Here is a 19,438-nt window from a genome sequence, read left to right as displayed (position 1 = left end):
CTATTCTGTTTATTTATTTTGTTTGGAAATAATAAAATCTAATCAATAAAATCGTAAAACACAAGTTGGTATTAAGATTTTATTCAATGTGATTGTAGGTTTTTGTAGATATTGTCCTACTGTGTATCTTTCCGGTGAGTACATTATGGAGTTGGAGTCACCCCTGACCTCTCCAGCTCATCACACAGCATGCGCGTCCACATGTCACTACTGCGCGTTGCCGTTCCTGCGGAATTCAGGAGGCTGTGATCGGGCTCCGAAAGACTGCTAACTAGAAGATAATGAACAACAAATTCGATGCGTGAGTACAACTTTTGGTGTAATATGTCCCAGAGAATGGCTTTATCGGCGCATCTACAAATGCACAGGGAAGCATAAACTTGAGCTGCGCTGCGTGTTAAATGAGAGGTGTGTCAGCTTTATAGCATGGTGTTGCATGCTCTTCTCGTTTATGAATCCACGTAAGGGCGAGTTTAAGGTATGTCTGTCCGTTTATAGCGGAATAAAATAATATTAGTGAGTAGATGGCTGTTTATACTGAGGAATAGTGTCTGTTGTTAGCTTTAGCTTAGCCTAGCTAAAGATGGGGGTAGGCCGCTAATCCTCGGTGTGGTAGTGTTAGAGAGGCGGGAAAAGGGGCATGCATGTTCGGCTCAAACTAGTCTCCCACGGTCATTGAACAAGTTGATAAAACTAGAAGTTTTTAGAAAATGGCTGTTTCTATTAACAACCAGAGTAGCTAAACAGAAGGTGTGCACAACTGTTTTATTTTTCGTCTTTATATTTGGATACCACATGGGAAAGGGACCGGGAATTTCTAGTTAATCAGGCTCGGCTAGCTTCGCATGAGGCTCTTTCGTAGTACAGCCCGGTGTGAATGCTCACATTTAGGAAATAATAGTTAACTGTTGTTTGTATATATTTGTTTTTTTTTCTCTCTAGAGAATTTCTGTTGATCTGAATAATTATGTGTTTAATACAGTGAAGTGAAATTCAGTATAACCAGTCTTAGCTCTGCCATTTGCACTTGCTTCATGAAGTTTAAGATCCACTGGAGCACTCAGAAATGTGTATGAAAGTGTATTACAGGGTTGTGACTTAACCATGAACTTTGTTTAATCTAATACAAGTAAGTCCCGTTCCTTTCTTTCCATCAAAACCAGGCTGAAAGATGATGATAGTGGAGATCACGACCAGGACCAAAGCTCACCGAAAGACAGTGAAAAGGAAAAAGCTGAAGACGACGACAAAGAGCAGAACACAACCAAGAAAAAAGTAAGGCTTTTCAGGCATTAAGTAAAGTTTATTCTGAAACACTGTTGACCGTGTGTTTTCAGCTAGAACTGAGCCATTTCCTTGTTCCTGGCAGATGGTGGTTCCAGGGGCAGGAGAACACCCTCTTCAGTACAACTACACATTTTGGTACTCCAGGCGCACCCCAGGAAGACCAGCCAGCACTCAGAGTTACGAGCAGAACATCAAACAGATTGGAAGTTTTGCCTCGGTCTGTTGCTTTTTTTATGATCTCATGATCTATAGGAAGCTGTTTGTCACCTCAGCTAGATGCAGTCACATTATGCAAGCTGTGCTGCCTCATTGTGCTGCAGGTACTCATTGAAATTGTAATTATTAATTTTATTTCTTGGTTTTGTCAAGGTGGAGCAGTTCTGGCGTTTCTATAGTCACATGATCCGCCCTGGTGATCTGACGGGCCATAGTGACTTCCATCTGTTCAAAGAAGGCATCAAACCCATGTGGGAGGTGTGTAGATTTACTGTAATCTTTACTTGTAACTTTTCATGGTAAAATATGACAAGACAGTGTTGTTTTAACAATTACTCTGTTTGGCCTCATCAGTAAAAAAAAAAAACTTCTGATGTGCATGTGTATAGGATGATGCCAATAAAATGGGTGGGAAATGGATCATTCGTTTAAGGAAAGGTCTGGCATCTCGGTGCTGGGAGAATCTCATCCTGGCCATGCTAGGGGAGCAGTTCATGGTAGGAGAGGAGATCTGTGGTGCTGTGGTGTCAGTACGCTTCCAGGTAAGCTCACTAACGGAGTCACACCTGTTGCATGTGACTGTCTGATATCATAGGACTCACACATGCCTTTTTCCTTTCTTTTCTTCTTTTTTTATGCCCCCCCATCAGGAGGACATAATTTCCATCTGGAACAAAACAGCAAGTGACCAAGCAACCACAGCTCGCATCAGAGACACCCTGCGCAGAGTCTTAAACCTGCCTCCCAACACCATCATGGAGTACAAGACACACACAGACAGCATTAAGTATGTATGTCTCCTTGTTTATTATTTACTCTTCAACTTTTCTCTATCCTATAAACACTTCCATAAATTTGCATGCTCATAATTTTAAGCTTACTAGATGCAATGCAGGATTGAAATTGTATTGTTTTCTAAAGTTGCTCCAAAAACGGCTCTTTTATGAAGTAGTGATTGTTTCTCACAATAAATTAGAAAATGAACAAGATTGTAGTTAGTTGATATAGTTGTACAATTTTCTTTTTTTTTTTTTTTTTTTTTAATGAGATGCTTTAATCAATATTTTAATCATTTTTGACTTTGGTAGTCATGTAATTTTTCTTTTAATTTTTTTTTTTATTTCAAACAGGCCAACATTACTTATATTCTTCATGTGCCTACACATATACACATACCTCCATATACATATGTACTTGCTTACATTCATACATATAGCCTCTAACAATACCCATGTACTCTGTTGACAAGTCTAAAAATTGAATGAATGAATCACAGCTAATGAGAATTGGCACACACTTTTCATAGTTATTTGAGTATATTTAGATAAATGGAAATGTGTGTATTTATGCTGTTATTTAAATGATTCTGGATAACATCTTTGTGGACTGAATTTTTTGTTGTTTTCAACATACTTTTAAGATATTAAGCAGAGAGGAAAACTTTGACACAATGACAATAGATCAGACGATGTCAGGAACACTGTGCAAGTGTTTCTAGTTTTTTTGCCAGCTGTTCATATTGTGTGTGGTTTCACAGTAGTTATTACACTGAAAATGCACAAATATCAGAAATAGTATTTTACTTTGAATGATGATGCACTATGTGTTCCTCTGGTTGCAGAGCCTGGGAAGACTTCCATGGTCTGGTGAATGCTAGTGGCGGACGTTAACTCCTCACTCAGACACTCTGCCAAGAGTAAGAACTACTGTTTCATTAGTCACTGTGAGCAAAACCGATTTTCTCAGAGGTAAATGGTCTAATCATGTGGTGTCTCTCTGTGCTATGTAGGTGTGCATGTATATGTGACGTGTTGTGAGGGGTGGACAAGTCCATGAAAGGATTTCTTTTCGTGGATTGGCACTGCGGAACGTGGCGACGGAGCTAAAGTCAGGAACAGAGGCCAGAAGACCATTCCCTTTTTGTATCAAATTGGAAAAGAATAAGAAAACCTGTCGGCAGAAGAGCAAACCATCCTGTAGAGTGAAATGTTTGAAATCAAGCAGATAAAAACTGACTTTTTCTTCTATTTCTTTTTTTAAGAAAATAATTTTATACAAGACGCAACATCTGTTAACTTGCCACCAGAGGGAGGCTGCATTACTTGTGTCGTCTGATGTGGTCATCTTCTGTTGAAAAAGTGTACTTGATAAAAATTACAACCAAGTTAGTCTGATTATAAAACAAGTTTTTTATTGCTTAACAGGACATCACACCAAATGTTGAAATAAGTCTGTCTTAATCAGTTTTATTGAGACTCAAACAGGGTTGCAGGTTGACAATACTTTATTACAGTGCTGCATTTTAATTACAATTCCTCCGGCCATTTTGAACTAAAACATATATTATTGTATATGACATAATTGTAAATACAGTCCAATTCAGGATCGCTTGCGTTGAACCATAAATGATTCTTACTTTGACTTGGAAATTGAACCCCAAAGGATGTGGACCATCCTGTGTTAGGCAGAAAGTTTGTCAAGCTTCATTATGAGCAGAATGGTCAAGCTGCCTATATCAGCATGCCTGGCCTCAATTCCAACATGCGTCCTCTGTTAGTGCTGTCTATGCTCCATTGTTCCATGGGAAGGGCTTTGTTTTAAGGCCCTCAGCTAATGTGTGTGGGCATCCTGAAACAGATCTTTATCTGTCATACAGGAAATGAAACTGGGCCCAGAAAGCAGGTCTGTGACAGGTGTTATCCCAGGCAGCTTTTTTTTCTGTGGGTGAGGGCAGTTTGTGGAAGAACTGTAATGCTGCCCACGTCTGGTCACGTGATGATGGAAGCAGGTGTCGGTGTCAAAAGTGAAGAAATGCTGTTGGATGTACACCTGATGGATTATAGCAATAAATGTTGAATATGCATATGCTGCTAAAGTTGGCTCAGTGTTACTTCATTTCATGGATGGATACTGGAATGTCGTAGTTGTGTCGATGCTCCACTCTTTCTTTCCCCCTTTGGTTTTCCCATGGTTCATCTTTTCATTGGAGGCCTTTGCTTGTAGTGCAGTCTCATGTCCAATGTGGAAGCTGATCTGAGGGGTTTGTGACCAATGGCAGGGTCTTTGCACTTATTAGCTCATCTCAAAAAACATGTAATTCTGCAGAGAAATGAGGAAAAAGTGAGGTGCCTGGACTTTTCTTGAGGATTTCATTTTTATCCTTCATTTTTGAAGGATTTACAGATAAATGTTGCAAGGTAGTCTTTCAATGTCTGCAAGCTCACACTAAAGGTACCAAATTGTATTATACAGCTGTTACTAGCAGTTAAAATGAAAAACACCCAACCCTGCAGCTGTACAAAGGCCCTTTATAACCTTAAGGCTTTTTATTATCAGGCATTGGAATAAAAATGAATTCTTTCCTCACAGTCTATCCTGTCCAGGTCTTCAGGTTTGGTAAATACATTCCAGATAAAAAACAGACATTGCATTGTGTTATTTACAAAAAAGCCAAGCAAAATTTCAGATGTAATGTGTGTTTGACACAATGCTGAGGAAGAAAACAACGATCCTAGAGAAACGGGTTACATTTTGGAGCCTGCCGTTGTAAAAGGGGGAAAAGATTATTTTCAAGTGGAAAATATTCAATGCAGCTATAAAGTTTCCCAACCAATTGTTTAAGAATTTCCCCCAAGTGATCAGATTTTGCAATGCTCAAAGAAACGACTGAAACCCAAGAGCTACATCTCAGACTACTCAGCATGTCAAATATTAAAGTTTACAGAGAGTCATAAATCACTTGTTTGAAAGAGCTTTCATCAAAAAGACATTTCTCCAAGGACCACAGCACAGCTTAAGTTAGCCAAGTTGCATCTGAATAAAGTACAAACCTTTTAATACTTTGGGCAAATGAGGCCAAAATGAAATTAAAAACAAATATGACTGATACAGCCATAAAGAATATAATTTAACTGCTGCCAAAAATGGCTCTACAAGCTGTTGAATCATGGGGTATGATTAGCTTTTCAACACGCTGCTTTGCATTTTGGCTTAGTTTTTATCGATAAAAGGGAAAAAAGCCACATACTGCTGTTTAGCCGACAATGTAGTAATGTAATTATTAGACCTGGTAACATCTGGTGAAGGGGTTGATAATCTTACCAACAGGAAAGTTGCTGCCAGAAGCAGGAGCTTGTTCGGTGACTCCAAACTCAGTGGCACTAGAGGACAAAAACAAATCCACAAACATCAGTCACAAATTTTAAACAAAATATCCTGAATGTAAGTCAAAGCTCACCATTCACCAAACACATGTGACAATGTAAGGACAAATCCAATATGAAGTGTGTCAATGTTTCTGTACATGAACAGCTTTAATGTGCCTTATTGTCAGTTCTACAATAAGTCTTGTTGGAAAACATGTCTCATGATGGAATAAATGTCATGACTGGGGCAAGTGTTTTTTGTTTATTTATAGACTCATCCTTTGAAATGACCCATTTAAGCCAAGCTGTACTAGTCTGGTACAAGTAAGGCTGTCAAGATTCAGTTGAGTAAGATTTATTAAGTAATAAACCAACTTGAAACCTTGGTATGATGTTTAGAAGACTGTGGTTAGTCCAGACAACTTAAGGAAGTAATTTCTCAGCAACGTGGTATTGTATTGTAAGGTTCTTCTTTGTAATAATTAAAAATAAGTAACACTGTAACTTAATATTTATTCACAATTTAAGCAGTAATACAAACACTAAATGAAATCTAAACAATGTTGGACATATACACACATATATATATATATATATATATATATATATATATATATATATATATATATATATATATATATACACACAAAAAGTTAGGGATATTTGGCTTTCAGGTTAAATTTATGGAAAATGTAATATGTTTATGCTACAGTGATATAATATCATAAAAGTAAGACATTTAAGTAGAGGGATGCACTACTGATTTCCTCATCTCAAAAAATTCATTCAACACAAAAGGTAACAACAATGGTAGTTACACCACAACAAAAAATTTGAACGTCTCAATATCTCGTCATGTGCCCTTGAGCATCAATTACAGCTTGACAACGACGTCTCATGCTGTTCACAAGGCAACTTATTGCCTGCTGAGGCATGGCATCCCACTCTTCTTGAAGGGCAGCCCTCAGGTCATTGAGGTTCTGGGGTGCAGGGTTTCGAGCCTCTACACGACGGCTCAGCTGATCCCACAGGTTTTCAATGGGATTCAGGTCTGGAGAGAGTGCAGGCCGTTCCATTTGAGGTACACCAGTCTCCAACAGCCGTTCCCTGATGATGCGGCCTCGATGAGCAGGAGCATTGTCGTCCATGAAGATGAAATTAGGCCTGTACTGTTCATGTAGGGGCACAATCACTGGATTAATGATGTTATTCAGGTAGTATGGGCTTGTCACTGTACCATTCACAAAGTGTAGGGCAGTTCTGTACCAAGTGGACACCCCTGCCCACACTGTAACACCGCCACCACCAAAAGCTCGCCTGGTGACAACAGTGGCGGATGCATAGCGCTCTCCCTGACGTCTCCAACATCGTTGCCGGCCATCATTTCTGCTCAGTGTGAATCGACTTTCATCAGAGAACAGCACTGAGGCCCACTGGTTCCTCGTCCAGCGTAAATGCTCCCTGGCCCATGCAAGACGATGATGCCTGTGCCTGGTGGTGTGGTCAGGTACCCGTGCAGGTCGTCTAGCACACAGACCACGCTGATGGAAACGGTTTAGAATGGTCTGACGTGACACTTGGGTGCCTCTCACCTCTCTTAAACGTGCCTGGAGTTGAGTGGCATTCATCATCCAGTTTCTCAGGGCAGTGGTTACAATGTAGCGGTCATCAGCACGGGATGTGGCCAAAGGACGTCCACTTCTAGGCCTTTCTGTGACTCTTCCAGTCTCTCGATACCTCTGTTGCAACCTGCTGATGACACTCTGTGACACTCCAAGCTCAGTGGCCACTTCTGTCTGAGAACGTCCTGTTTGAAGCATCGCAATGGCAAGGGACTGTTGTTCCATTGTTAGGTGTCGTCTTGGTCTCATGATGTCAAAATGTGAACAGCATGATGAGGACAACTGTTTAAACACCAGCTCTAATTGAACCAGAACATTTATTGGTCAATTCAAGGATCACACACCTGCCGTGATTTTTGCCATTAAGCTCCTTGTTAGAGAACAGCAACTTGTGCAAAATTTATTGAAACATTTAACAGTTGGACATGTGCATTTAAAAGCTTAGAGAAGATCACATTAAGTTCACCTGTACAGGTTTCAATGCATTTTAGGCTTGTTGTGAAATTTCACCCAAAAGCTGAATATCCCTAACTTTTTGTGAATAGTGTGTGTATATATATATATATATATATATATATATATATATATATATATATATATATATATATATATATATATATATATATATATATATATGTGTGTGTGTATATATATGTGTATATATATATATATCTTTTTTTTTTTAACAATATCAAGTGAGTGTCAGAGGTCTAACAACATTGTTTTCAAAGTGTATTATCCAAAAATGTAGCCTTGGTCCTTCACTTTATCCATTCCAAAAGTCGCTCTTGTGAATTATACTGAAAACTGACAGTTCTGAACCTTTAAATGTTAATGAGATGTGCCTGTCTATGCCTACTCCATGTCCCTCTAGTGCAGTGGTTCTCTTTCTATGCAGGAGCCCTATTTCATCGACAACAGTAATGTCAAGCCCCACATTTCATCACATGAACCAAAGAAATAAACTAAGAAAATGTCATTAGTTTGGTTGCTGGAGAAATGTCTGCAAACTACTTCGAGTGAACCGAGTTTTCAGTGAGATTGATGCTGCTTTAGTGAAAAAACTCTGCTATATGATAGTTGGGTGGTTTATTTCTAAAGTGACCAGCAGGCTTATTCTTTGTGTTCAGGATAAAATGTCCCCAAGTAGTGTTATACTTGTTAAGCTTCATACTTTATAATATCAGATGATATCAGATGATGATACAAGCAAAAGACTGTGGTCTCTTCACTACCCACCATTGTTTACTACTATTATAATTTATCATTACTGGTCAAGCATGGACAGATATGCACATGTTTTCTTCTCTCTTTTTATTTTTAGTACATGAAGTTTTTTCTTGTTGATTCATAATATCCCATCAGTTCTTTTACAAATTTGTCCAGTGAGACAAACTGTTGTAGCTCTCGACCTGAGCTGTCATGTAATAACCCATGTGTTTTACCTACCAACCGGGGCTGCTGTCAAATATTGATAAAAGACATTTACATTCATTTAATTTGATTGTTAAAATCTGAATCCTTGGTTGTGTTCACCAGCCATTCAAAATGTAAAGATGTGGGTTACATTAAGATATTCTTGCCAAACTGTCCATAAATTACAGCTTTTGCATGGGACGTATGACTGACACCAAGAAAAGCCAATAAGAAGGGCAGGAAGTTTAAAAAGAAACTCTTGGAAGAGCCATAAACAGGAAGAAAACTGTGTAAATTGCTAATTATTACTCTAAAGCTTATAAATTTGTTGGTATGAACAATTGGTTGCTTTGCTTAGAGGTTTAACAGAAATGGAAAACAAAATAGAAAGCAGTTTGGATGTGCACAACCTTGCTTGAACGTGCCACTGCGGGGCCGTCTTACAGGGCCGGTTAGTTTGACTGGCACCAGCCAAATGGTCTGAGAAGAGCATAAGATTGGGAAAGAGGTGGAGTTTATTTTTTTAATTAACAGGAAAAGATAGTTTTAATTGTTTAAGTAAATGCCAAAGATGTGATGTGAGTCTTTTTTTAGGCATTGTTTAGAGCCAGTTTGTACTGGATGTTTCTAAGGGTCACAGCTGTAAATGTACTCCTGTGTTTGGTACTGAATAGTGTTGTTATACCTCATGAGCAGTGTGGATAGTAAGAAGTGTTGCTTTTCATCGTGTAAATGTAACAAGAAAAGTAACCACTCTACAAGAGTTGTGCACCTCATTGGGTGTTTTCATTCTGCAAAATGTAAGGTCACATCCCTGTTATATGAACTCACTGAGAAAATTCAAAAGACAAATTAACCATTTTGAACTCTGTCTGCTCGTGCACACCATGTAAACATGCACACACTAAATAAATTTAAAAAATACAATTGCCAAAATCAGTAAATAGATTTTAAAAAATGATAACTCACCCTCCATTCCAAAAAATTCATGGTCCATGTTGCAGTCATCACTGAAGCCAGGCCATTTTTTCCAAATTTTGCCTATTTTCTCCCCAATATTGGAGACAATCTGGAATATAATTTTAAATAATGTGAAAATGTATCTGCAAAGGCAAAACTATGATGCTGATTCGTTGTGATTATATCAAGGCTACTTGGAACTGCTGGTTGGAGAAGCAGCGACATGGGCAGCAAGAACCCTGGATTCTGATTGCAGATGCTCCTTCTGGATCACACACTTCCAGGAGAGGGGTGAACATGCTCCACCTGACAAGCAAACACATAGCAATAAGCAGCCGCGCAGACATACTGGCAAGTACTTCACACAGTGAAGCAAAGCCTCGATGCTTGGTTGACCACATTTTCAGCTGTCATGACTCTGCAGCAGCAGAACCTTTGTTTACTGACTGTCAGAAGAACTCAAACTGGGGCATGTATTATTCTAGCACAACTGAGAGAATATTTATACCGAGTCAATTTCTGGGCACTGAAACCTCTGCCAGGATGCTCCTAATTGGACAGAACTTCAATGAGTATCTCTTCTGGAAAAGTCTAAATTCGAAAGCACAAAGGCACTCCAGCTAACCCTGGAGTCAGATTTAGGCCAAACAAAGAAGGAAATATTTTGGTTTGACTACAGGAGTTGTCACTCCTCCCATTAGCCAACTTTCCCATTAGGAAAGATGCCGCATTCTTTCCTTGCAAGCCCAAAGCATCTCTGTTAGTGTATTTCCATGCAGACAGCTGTTTTGTGTATTAGCTCTCCCAGGTTTAGACTACAGCCTGGCTGTTGGAAAATGAAAGGCCTTTGTTGCTATTTACAGAAAGGCAGGGAGTCTGGACTGGCTCATGGTAGGCAGAGGCTTGGAGAGATGCGGAAAAAGGACCTTATGATGACATATTCATTCTGGGAGTTCAGTATTACTTTTGAAAGCTCTACATGTCATAACACAGCCTGGTTTAAAAAAAGAAATATGCCAGCTTTCAAAAACATGCAGCGATCAGTATATGGAGGACCGGGAGGGTCTTTCAAAATGTACTGCAGCATTTTAAATGAGAAGTCATTAATAGTGAAATAAAAATATTGATAGCTAAATATTTCCAATTATTTTTAAATGCTATGACAAAAAGGACAAATAAGTAACATAATTCTTAAATTTGGTTCAACATTTTCATTGAATCTATTTAAAAAGGTAATTCCCTTAATAATTTCCTATAAAAATGCTGAATTGCTTTTCAAAGAGCCTCCTGGTCCCTCCTATCAGTAGTCACATGGTCCCTCTCTCCTCTTTAGCCAATACAACACAGCATCCATTCCTTGTCTCAGTCTTTGTGAAACAAGAAAAAAATGTTGTTCTCTTTTTAGAAAAGAGAGCATTTTTATTTGAATCTTTTTAGCGTATTAACACCTTTCACAACTTTTATTCTATTCTATTCTACAGTCATTTAGCATTTAGCAGATGCTTTTATCCAAAGCAACTTACATGACAATGAACTTAACTAACATTAGTTGATTCCACAGATTTAATGATTTAATTAGTGTTATTAACGTGACATAATAGATAAGTGACAGAAAAAGTTTATATAAAGATAAGAGCAACAAAACAAGGATCAGACTGGCCCACCTTTGATATACTGTGCCAATGAGATTCTTTTCAGGTGAGTAGGCTCTCATCTCCATCAGACAGCATCCAAGGCAGCAGGCATCCACCCTGAGGGGCCGTTCAAAGAAAAAGACCTGGCGGCCCTGACAGTCAAAGCCTTGCAGGAAACAGGCTCGAGCTGGACCGCAACAGTGGAGGCACACACATGAACTCTCTAACACACACACACACACACACACACACACACACAAAGAGAATATGCTGAGTCCTATTTCATTCAACATCCATGAGTTGGTTTTTAGTTAAGAGACGAGTACCTTCCACAGCCACAAACATCTGTGACTTGCTGCCTCCTGTGGTCATGCTGTAAATCCTCTTGGAAACACACTGTGGACCTGCATTGACAAAGCAGTGGTCCCTTAAAACGAGCAAATTAAAAGGTGATGCAAATCACTACTTTTAGCGAGAAATATCACATCTACTCCATCTACCCACCTTGTAGTTCTGGTCTGGCAGTGATGTGAATCTGTCTGACTGTTTCAAGGACAGACATAATGTTCAGTCCTGCTGCATCTTCCAGCTTGTGCTCCTCCACCTCCAGCCTCCTTTCCACTCCTGATGGCTGCATGCATCCTTTCTCCATCTCCTGCTGACGGGTCTGTTGTTCTTCAGATTGAAGTTCTGGAGATGCTTGGTGGGATGTTGGTCTGGGTGAGTGAGTCTGGCATTCACAGGTAGGTCCACAGTGGCCTTTGAAAGCTTTGAAAATCATCTGGATGTGCTTCTCTCTCTCAAGTGGACCAAAGGAAAAAGGCTGACTGGTCACCACTGACATGGTATTCAGCTAAGATGAGTCATATGTGGTAAAAAAAAAAAAAAAAAAAAAAAAGAGAGAAATCTAATGATTTAGAGACTTTTTACAGTTGATGCTGTAAATTGCTTGAGAGATAATTTATTAGGAAAGTTCTCGGAAAACATATAAATATTAGAAGAAATCCACAGATTGAGTTATTTAAACTGCTGTATGAGAAACTTACTACATCATCTAATGAAAATCTCTACAGCTATAAAGTCTAACACTCTTTTGTAAAGTCCCACAAATAAGTGGGTTTTTAATTGAGCTTACCATTTAAATATTGATTAAATTCTTCAAGTTCTAGTCAAGCATTTCAAGGAAACAAGATTTCCCCTGCGACGCTGTGTTTCTTTCAGAGGTTCAGCTCTGTTTCCTGGCAGTGATGTTAACATTATTGTCACTAAAGCAACCATTCTGAGCCTCTTTATCATTCACATCACACACCGATGGTCCCAGCTTCCCAAATCCAAACTGAAGTTTTGTATTAAGTTATGACCAACAAGCGAAGGGATGCTGAGAAAAATCTAAATGTTGCTGGAAACAATCTTCCTGCGTATATTTGGTATAAAACAAATTAGAAAGAAAAAATAATTATAAAAACCTCTGGCTTCTTACCATTACTGGTGAACCTCCAGGCATCAAGAAACTCTGATCATCTAGCTGTGAGACACCAAGCAAGCACTGATGCTCAGGAGGGGTTAAGCCCCAGCCTACTTTTAACCTGTGTATGTGTGTGTCATTATTCACGTCGCAGTGTTTGGCTTTGTGAGTATGTGTGTTAGTAGATGTCTCACGCCAGCCCTTTCTGTCTCACCCCAACTCCGTTTCCATCCCAACCAGCCGGATCAGCCTTTTGTTGTGCTAGAAAGGCACCACTCAGCCATGTAATTGAAATCCTGCTTCCAGAGGTGGGGGACTGCGGTTCGTTTGTATTTGGGCGGGAGGTTGGGGGTGTCCATGCTCTCTAATGGCCTCAAAGATAGGAGGATGTTTAAAAAAAAAGAAAAAAAAATCATTGTGACATAGTCATGATGTCACATGTGCACCGTACCTTTATTAATAGAAATGTTCATTTGGAACATCCAGTTTTTGTGTGACATACATCAATTGCAGCTTTTTTCTTCATTCGTACCACTTCAACAACAGTCTGAGCCGATACCAGTATGGCTTCACACAACTCTAAAGCAGAACCATTATTACCTTGAGCAGGTACTTTAACCTCTGTTAAAGCCTAAGGACCAAAAACAGAGAGCTGTATCTTCTCTGCTCGCTGTGCCTCGCTGATCACTAACAGAGCTCTGACAAAAACTGTCACATTCCCAGTTTTGGTAAATCAAAGAGTTTCCTCCTGGCTCAGTCGAGGAAATCTGCATATATTCCAGACTCAGTTAACCAAGTGTGATATTGTTTAATGGAGGGAGATACTCCTTCGAATCCTCAAGGAAAGGTGAGGACGGCGGCTGGTTGAAATGGCCCATCAAGAAGATCCCAGTAGTGCCAATGAAGAACACCAGCGCCATTATAATGAAGCAAACCCTGTCAATCACCCGGGCAGCCAGGAACCATTCTTCATTTTCCTGAAGATAAGAAAAATTATATATGAAAGATTATATCATATGCAAAATACCCCCCCACCACACACACACACACACACACACACACACACACACACACACACACACACACACACACACATCCTATGAATGAGTAATAAGTAGATAAATACTAGTCAGTCTATATGTATATATTATGTCTTGATCATTTTTTGTATCTGCAATCCTTGTCATGTTCATCTTGTATGTCAGATAGTTCTCTACTTCTTTAAGGTGACTTTGTTTCCCTGTGCTGTAGTGGTGTTGGATGTGTTAATGGGTATTTTGGGCCTTTTTGCAAGAATTTGGAACCTCAGTGTAGTTATTTGTGTTTCAATGATGAGTGTCACTTTTTGTGCTTGCTTTATTTACCTTACAATGATAATTGCTAACATTTTCCGTAGATAGAGGCTTAGGGAGCTCTGGACCCCTGTCTGCAGAAACTGTGTTCATTAGCCTCATTCTGTAAATTATATACCTATCAGATATTTTCACACCTGCTTTTCTTAAATAGAAGGCAAAATTAAATTAATAAAAAGAAAACTAAGTAAGTATGTGTTTGAGCTTACGCTTTGGAAGTTGCTCTGCTGTCTTGCAGTCTCTGCTATGTGTTTGCACGAGGCCACACACTGCTTCAGTTCTGGAGAGGCGTGTGCCAGACTGGTACCAAGCTGCTCAGCTGTGCCTCCCTTTATCCCGTCATCTGGGCGCAAGAAAAATCAGTTTCATGTTATGTTGTAAGGGGAGGGGAAACACATTGCTGTGTGTGTGCTTGTGTATGAATGTGTATGAATGTTTGACAATGGTTTGAGAGGTTGTTGACTTGTATGTTATTGTTATTATTATTATTGCTGGAGAAACTCATACATGTACTCTTTTTTTTATTACTTACGAAGCTTCTCCAACACCGATTTCACTAATCCATTTCTGTCTTTGAGCGTGGCAAATATGAGCTCCGACCGAGCAGTTTTCATCAAATATTCTTCAGCCTTGGTAATGACTGTCATGGAGCTGCGCCTTCGAATGGGGACTCTGTCTTTGGAAAGCTCTTTTGAGTGTTTGTCACTATCTGGCATCCAGCGCTGCATCTGCATCCGCAGTAGCCGAGGTAGGATGTTCAGGAGGACCTGAGGTTGACACAAGGTTAGATGGGAATCCATGGATAAAAAGATTTATTTTCTACATTACAAAGTCTGAACATAGTCTCACCTTTCGGACCTTGTCAGTCATTATGTGGGTGTTTGGGGTTCTCAGGGACACATTGAGCACTATCACACAGTTCATCACAACCATGGTAGTCACTGACATCACAAACATCAGATACCTGCAGTTGAATGTCACAAATGAAGTTTTATTGGCTCTGTTACGAGTCACCTCTTCTTGGACTGAATCTTTGACTCATATAACTTACTTTCCAATAAGAGGCACCGCTTTCGAAGTCTCTGGAACCTTCTTAGCGATGAGGAAGAGGAACACAGTCTGTCCCAGAAGCGTTGCAATAGACATTGTGCACTTCTGTCCACCAGCTACAAAAACCAATCCAGTTCTCAGTGATGCGTTTTGGGGCACATGTAAACATACTGCATAATGCATGTTTTCTTTCTTTCGCTGTCTTGAGGGATCAAACCACCTCGGCCATGTAATAGTAACAAGTGAAGGCAACGTAAAGCTGATCAGAAGTTTACATTTATAAAGAGAGTGGAAAAACCTTTGGCAGGTAAGTAGTAAACCAGCAGACCAAGAGAGGAGAAGAGCACACATGGAGCGATGATGTTGATGATGTAGAAAAGGGGCTTTCTCTGAATAATGAGGAAGAAAACAACTTCCTGGTACTCCAGCTCGTCTTTGGTATATTGTGTATTGATCAACTTCTTTGCTGGCCTGTGTTTGATGACCCACTCTCCGTTCTCTGAAACCATCACAGCCAGTCTGTCATTTGTTTTAAGCACACAAGAACACCTTACTGTGCTTCACGATCCTTAAAAATGCTTTTAATAGCTATTTACACTAAGTTCTCCAATTGTTTCTATACCTGTAAATGCCTCTGGGTCAATATCCACCCACTCCAGTGTGTGGTTGTCCTCCTCCTTGAGAACCAGCTCGATCTCATTAGCGCTGTAGCTTTGGGATCTGAACACAGGCAGAGAACACGGTCTGTCTCCACAACAAACACGATCATCAATTCTACTTTACAAGACAGAATGGTGAATGGGGTTTGTGGATGAATAAACTTGGTTTGAATGTCACAAATGCTGTTTATGCTGAGAATCCTGGCTTGGAAAAATAAAGCTGTCTTTTGTTAAAACTCCGTGGTCGAGAAAGAAACTTGTGAATATTTATAGATATTGAGTTTATTCTTATATTTATTAATCTGATCATGATTCACTTACATAGAACTGGAAGATGTAAATTTCATGTTTATCCATTTTTCTGGCAATAGAAGGTGTTTCACGTGGAAAGGTTGCTAGTTGGTGTAAATTTCTTTGTTTGTTAACAAACGTCCTAAATTCTCAGGATAAATGTGATGGACAGTAAATTCTGTGTTCTGAGATGCAAAGATATTTGTTCAACAGTAAAGAACGGCAGGTTTTAAAAACTATTTTGAAACTCACCGAAATACCATGGTGCAGTTTTGCCAATCGAAGGGAAAGTAGTTCACTGTTATTGCACATGCACTGCGGTAGATGGCAGGAGGCAGCCAGTACACACATCCATTGGGAGCCACCAGTGCATTGCAGTAAAGAGCAACCTCAAATTGTCCATCCACACTGCAGAGCCAGAAAGAGAGGTAAGAATGAGATGGGTTAAAGTTTGTCATGCACACCATTCAGAAATCAAAGGAATTGTATGTATTCTTTTTTTCCTCGGGCCTCCTGGCTGACTACATTGACTTTTCTTCTCACATGAGGGTGGATGCACTCACTTGTTCTCTAGTATGACATCAGGCAGCCAGATGCTTTTGGAGGGGACACGTAGTTGAGATGTTATGTTCCCAAATAGAGTTGATCTGGGTGGCTTGTCCCACCTGAGCCTGTAGTCACACCATTGCTGTGGACAGAAATTCTGTAGGTTTGTCTTTTAAATAGAATCACGAGAAATGTCCAATCCATATGAAGCATGTGCAAGGTTACCATTTCAATCCAGACGCTGGTCATCAGGGCCTCCTCCTTCTCATTCTAAACAGAGACCAGTTTGAATAATCATATTAGTTCAAATGCCTGTTAGGCTAACTGCAAATAAAACCCCAAAAACCCAAAAAGCAAAAACAAAAGAAGAACCGCCATAATGAGCTTCACTCACCAGAGAGATAAGGTTGGTGAGCGTCATCTTGATGAAGACCTTGGTGACATCTCCGCTTTTCTCCATTGGCCGGACATTCTTGTTGTAGCCCTCCATCAAATCTTTAAAAAGTTCCCCTTCAAGGTTGACTGTTGACACTTTGGATGAAACACAAAGGATGGCAAGAAAATACCAAAGACTCCCACTGTCTCAGCAAACATAAAGATAAATAAAAAATTTAAAAAAGGAACTGTAGCTCAGTTGTTCACATCAGGTTTTCTTTGCTTACCTGATGTATTGTAGTTCTACTATGTTTATAACTTTGGATGGAAGCTTGAGAAAGTAATCCTGATGGTCTTACTATGTTATAAGTTTTGCTTGGATTAAGATTTGTGATGTAAAATTTACTGCAAAATATGCAGACTGAATGCTTCTGGCAAGAGAAGTCAAAACTTCAGCTGTGCAGTTATACACTAAAATCTCATTGGACCAAGGTGTCGCAGCTTTTTGCTAATAAGAGTGTTGTATATATATATATATATATATATATATACAGCATAACTTGATAAAAATCCAATGTAAACAAGTACAGTGTGAAACTAATAGGAAGGAACGTGAGGGTAAGTTGACCAAACTAACCAACTTTTGTTCAACTATGGTTTCGTTCAAATTTAGGGCTGTAATCATTCAAAATTCACTGACAACACAAAATAATCTTGAAGTTCATTTTAGTTATAGTTGAAAAAACTTGCAGTCCTTACCAAAACACAATATGCACATCCAGCACGAGCACAAATCAAGTCAATCTTTGTAGCCATGCCTTTGTTTTCTCCTGCTCAATAATGATATATAATTAATAAACCAATAATGGAATAAACAGGTTGTTGTTATATAGCCTGGTTTTCATGACTAAACCTGCTACAGATGTCACATGTAAAAATGCCAGCTTGCTAAGTAAAAGCCGCATAAAGTTTATATGTGGAAATGACACCTATGTTTTTACTTACACTTAGCTGAGAGAATACTTATTTTTGCATAAGTCATTTGTTAGTTAGCGATCTTCAGTTAATGAAAAAATCAGCACTGAGTTATTCAAGCCACACTCTACAAAACCAATAACATCCCACAAGCAAGTCCCTACCTGTGGTAGACATCAATAACACTCTTAAAAAGAGTAACAGAGTGTGTACAGGTCCAGGATCCATCAGTGTGTGTTTTTACACTGCTGATGTTGATCACTAATAAGATACTTGAAGGCAATGCTGCTAGCCGTAAATCACGTGGATGTATGACTACATGAATATGTTTGTCTGTAGAAGTCAGATCTCAGGGCGGAGCACCGAGGTGTTAGAGGAGGGGGTTGAAAGTGGGGGACTTCAGTCCAAAGATGTATTTCCACTCATGCCCAGCTGTCACAACACATACAGCAGGGACATGACATGCACATGGTTTTGGCTCTGCCCTCTGTACACAGATGCCTTCCAGTGTTGCACACGCTGTAATTCTGCTCTGTGCACCTGGCTATTGTTCTTGAGTGATTCCCATTAACAATGTAATATGAAGTCTTTATGGGCAAATTTTAGCACAGCAGTGCGCTGTAAAAAGCTTGTTCGCAGTTTTTTTCCCATCAAAAATCATAGTTACTTGCCTTCTTTAAAAAAGGATTGTGAGGAAGACAAGCTAAACGGATGCTGCCCATGTGTGACTTACATGGTGGTCAGGACAACAGGTGGCCCATTTGCATGACTGACTGGACTCTGCTCAGGTTACTAACACATTTATGGTTTGTTATTGCTTTGCACGTTCTTCTGTGTGGGCCACAAAAACACTTGCCATAATAAGGCACACTTCCCACTCACTCACATAAACACACAGGCCTCAAGCAGGAATTGATGAGTTGCAACACAGGCATGTCTCTGTGTTTACCCAGCTGTAAATCCCTGCATATCCCTTCTTATTGGATGTGAGCTGTGTGTGTGTGTGTGTGGGGGGGGGGGGGGGGGGGGGGGGGGGGGGGGTTGGGGGGGGGGGGGGGCAGATTTTCCTCTGCCAATCATCATTATACTCTCATGGTGACTGAGACTTGGTGAATGGAAAAGAAAGTGAAAAAGTAAGAAAGTCAGTGTGATACTTCTGCTTTTCCACAGACAATAAGAAACCATCATCATCGTCAGAGTGGCTCTCAGCATCAGTCTGGGAAGTAAGAAGAGAAAACATTGGGGTATTTGTTGTCATCACCATGCAGCAGCTGCAGTGCTGATGGTAAAAGTCTATACCCTTACATAGCATAATGAGGTTGGAATGGAGTCACTAAGACAGGCCATTTAGAAAATTGCTTTCATAAGAATATGATCACATGCTGAGAGTAGGGCTGCATTACTGCGTCACCTCTGAGATGCTTCAATTAACCCAACATGCAATA

At 39.7% G+C, this 19,438-nt stretch overlaps 3 protein-coding genes across 5 annotated transcripts; 1 reads left to right on the top strand and 2 right to left on the bottom strand.

Annotated features, from left to right (window-relative positions):
* Positions 1-187: 187 nt before the first annotated feature.
* On the top strand, positions 188-5,766 carry eif4e2 (eukaryotic translation initiation factor 4E family member 2). 3 transcript variants are annotated; one of them, XM_079243658.1, is made up of 8 exons: positions 188-301; positions 1,164-1,275; positions 1,370-1,504; positions 1,657-1,761; positions 1,893-2,045; positions 2,154-2,290; positions 3,125-3,199; positions 3,293-5,766. In XM_079243658.1, exons 1-7 carry the CDS (start codon positions 282-284, stop codon positions 3,171-3,173), a joined length of 711 nt encoding a protein of 236 aa, XP_079099784.1. In that variant the 5' UTR covers positions 188-281; the 3' UTR covers positions 3,174-3,199; positions 3,293-5,766. The 3 variants fall into 3 exon arrangements, with proteins under 3 accessions (XP_079099784.1, XP_079099785.1, XP_079099783.1); XM_079243659.1 differs by having other exon boundaries at positions 2,154-2,294; XM_079243657.1 differs by lacking the exons at positions 3,125-3,199; positions 3,293-5,766 and having other exon boundaries at positions 2,154-3,092.
* Positions 4,576-12,124, bottom strand: LOC306758347 (phospholipid scramblase family member 5; the record flags this gene model as incomplete). Its single annotated transcript, XM_079243656.1, has 7 exons — positions 4,576-4,602; positions 5,605-5,663; positions 9,656-9,755; positions 9,841-9,952; positions 11,311-11,503; positions 11,607-11,684; positions 11,785-12,124. The coding sequence occupies 7 exons, from the start codon at positions 12,122-12,124 to the stop codon at positions 4,576-4,578; spliced, it is 909 nt and encodes a 302-aa protein (XP_079099782.1).
* Positions 12,125-13,533: 1,409 nt separating this feature from the next.
* Positions 13,534-18,170, bottom strand: chrng (cholinergic receptor, nicotinic, gamma; the record flags this gene model as incomplete). The annotated part of the gene is made up of 12 exons (XM_079243818.1): positions 13,534-13,722; positions 14,307-14,440; positions 14,630-14,864; positions 14,947-15,061; positions 15,149-15,263; positions 15,446-15,646; positions 15,770-15,867; positions 16,350-16,505; positions 16,661-16,785; positions 16,869-16,913; positions 17,038-17,174; positions 18,158-18,170. The coding sequence occupies 12 exons, from the start codon at positions 18,168-18,170 to the stop codon at positions 13,534-13,536; spliced, it is 1,563 nt and encodes a 520-aa protein (XP_079099944.1).
* Positions 18,171-19,438: the final 1,268 nt, after the last annotated feature.

Source organism: Telmatherina bonti (genome assembly GCF_933228915.1).
Source record: "Telmatherina bonti genome assembly, chromosome: 7".
NCBI lineage: Eukaryota > Metazoa > Chordata > Actinopteri > Atheriniformes > Telmatherinidae > Telmatherina > Telmatherina bonti.
This window is presented reverse-complemented; position numbering and strand designations above follow the sequence as displayed.

Coding starts and splice junctions, on each gene's coding strand:
- eif4e2 (XM_079243657.1), top strand. CDS start 282: ATGAACAACAAATTCGATGC. Junction 302..1,163: donor ATGAACAACAAATTCGATGC/GTGAGTACAACT, acceptor CATCAAAACCAG/GCTGAAAGATGATGATAGTG. Junction 1,505..1,656: donor AGATTGGAAGTTTTGCCTCG/GTCTGTTGCTTT, acceptor GGTTTTGTCAAG/GTGGAGCAGTTCTGGCGTTT.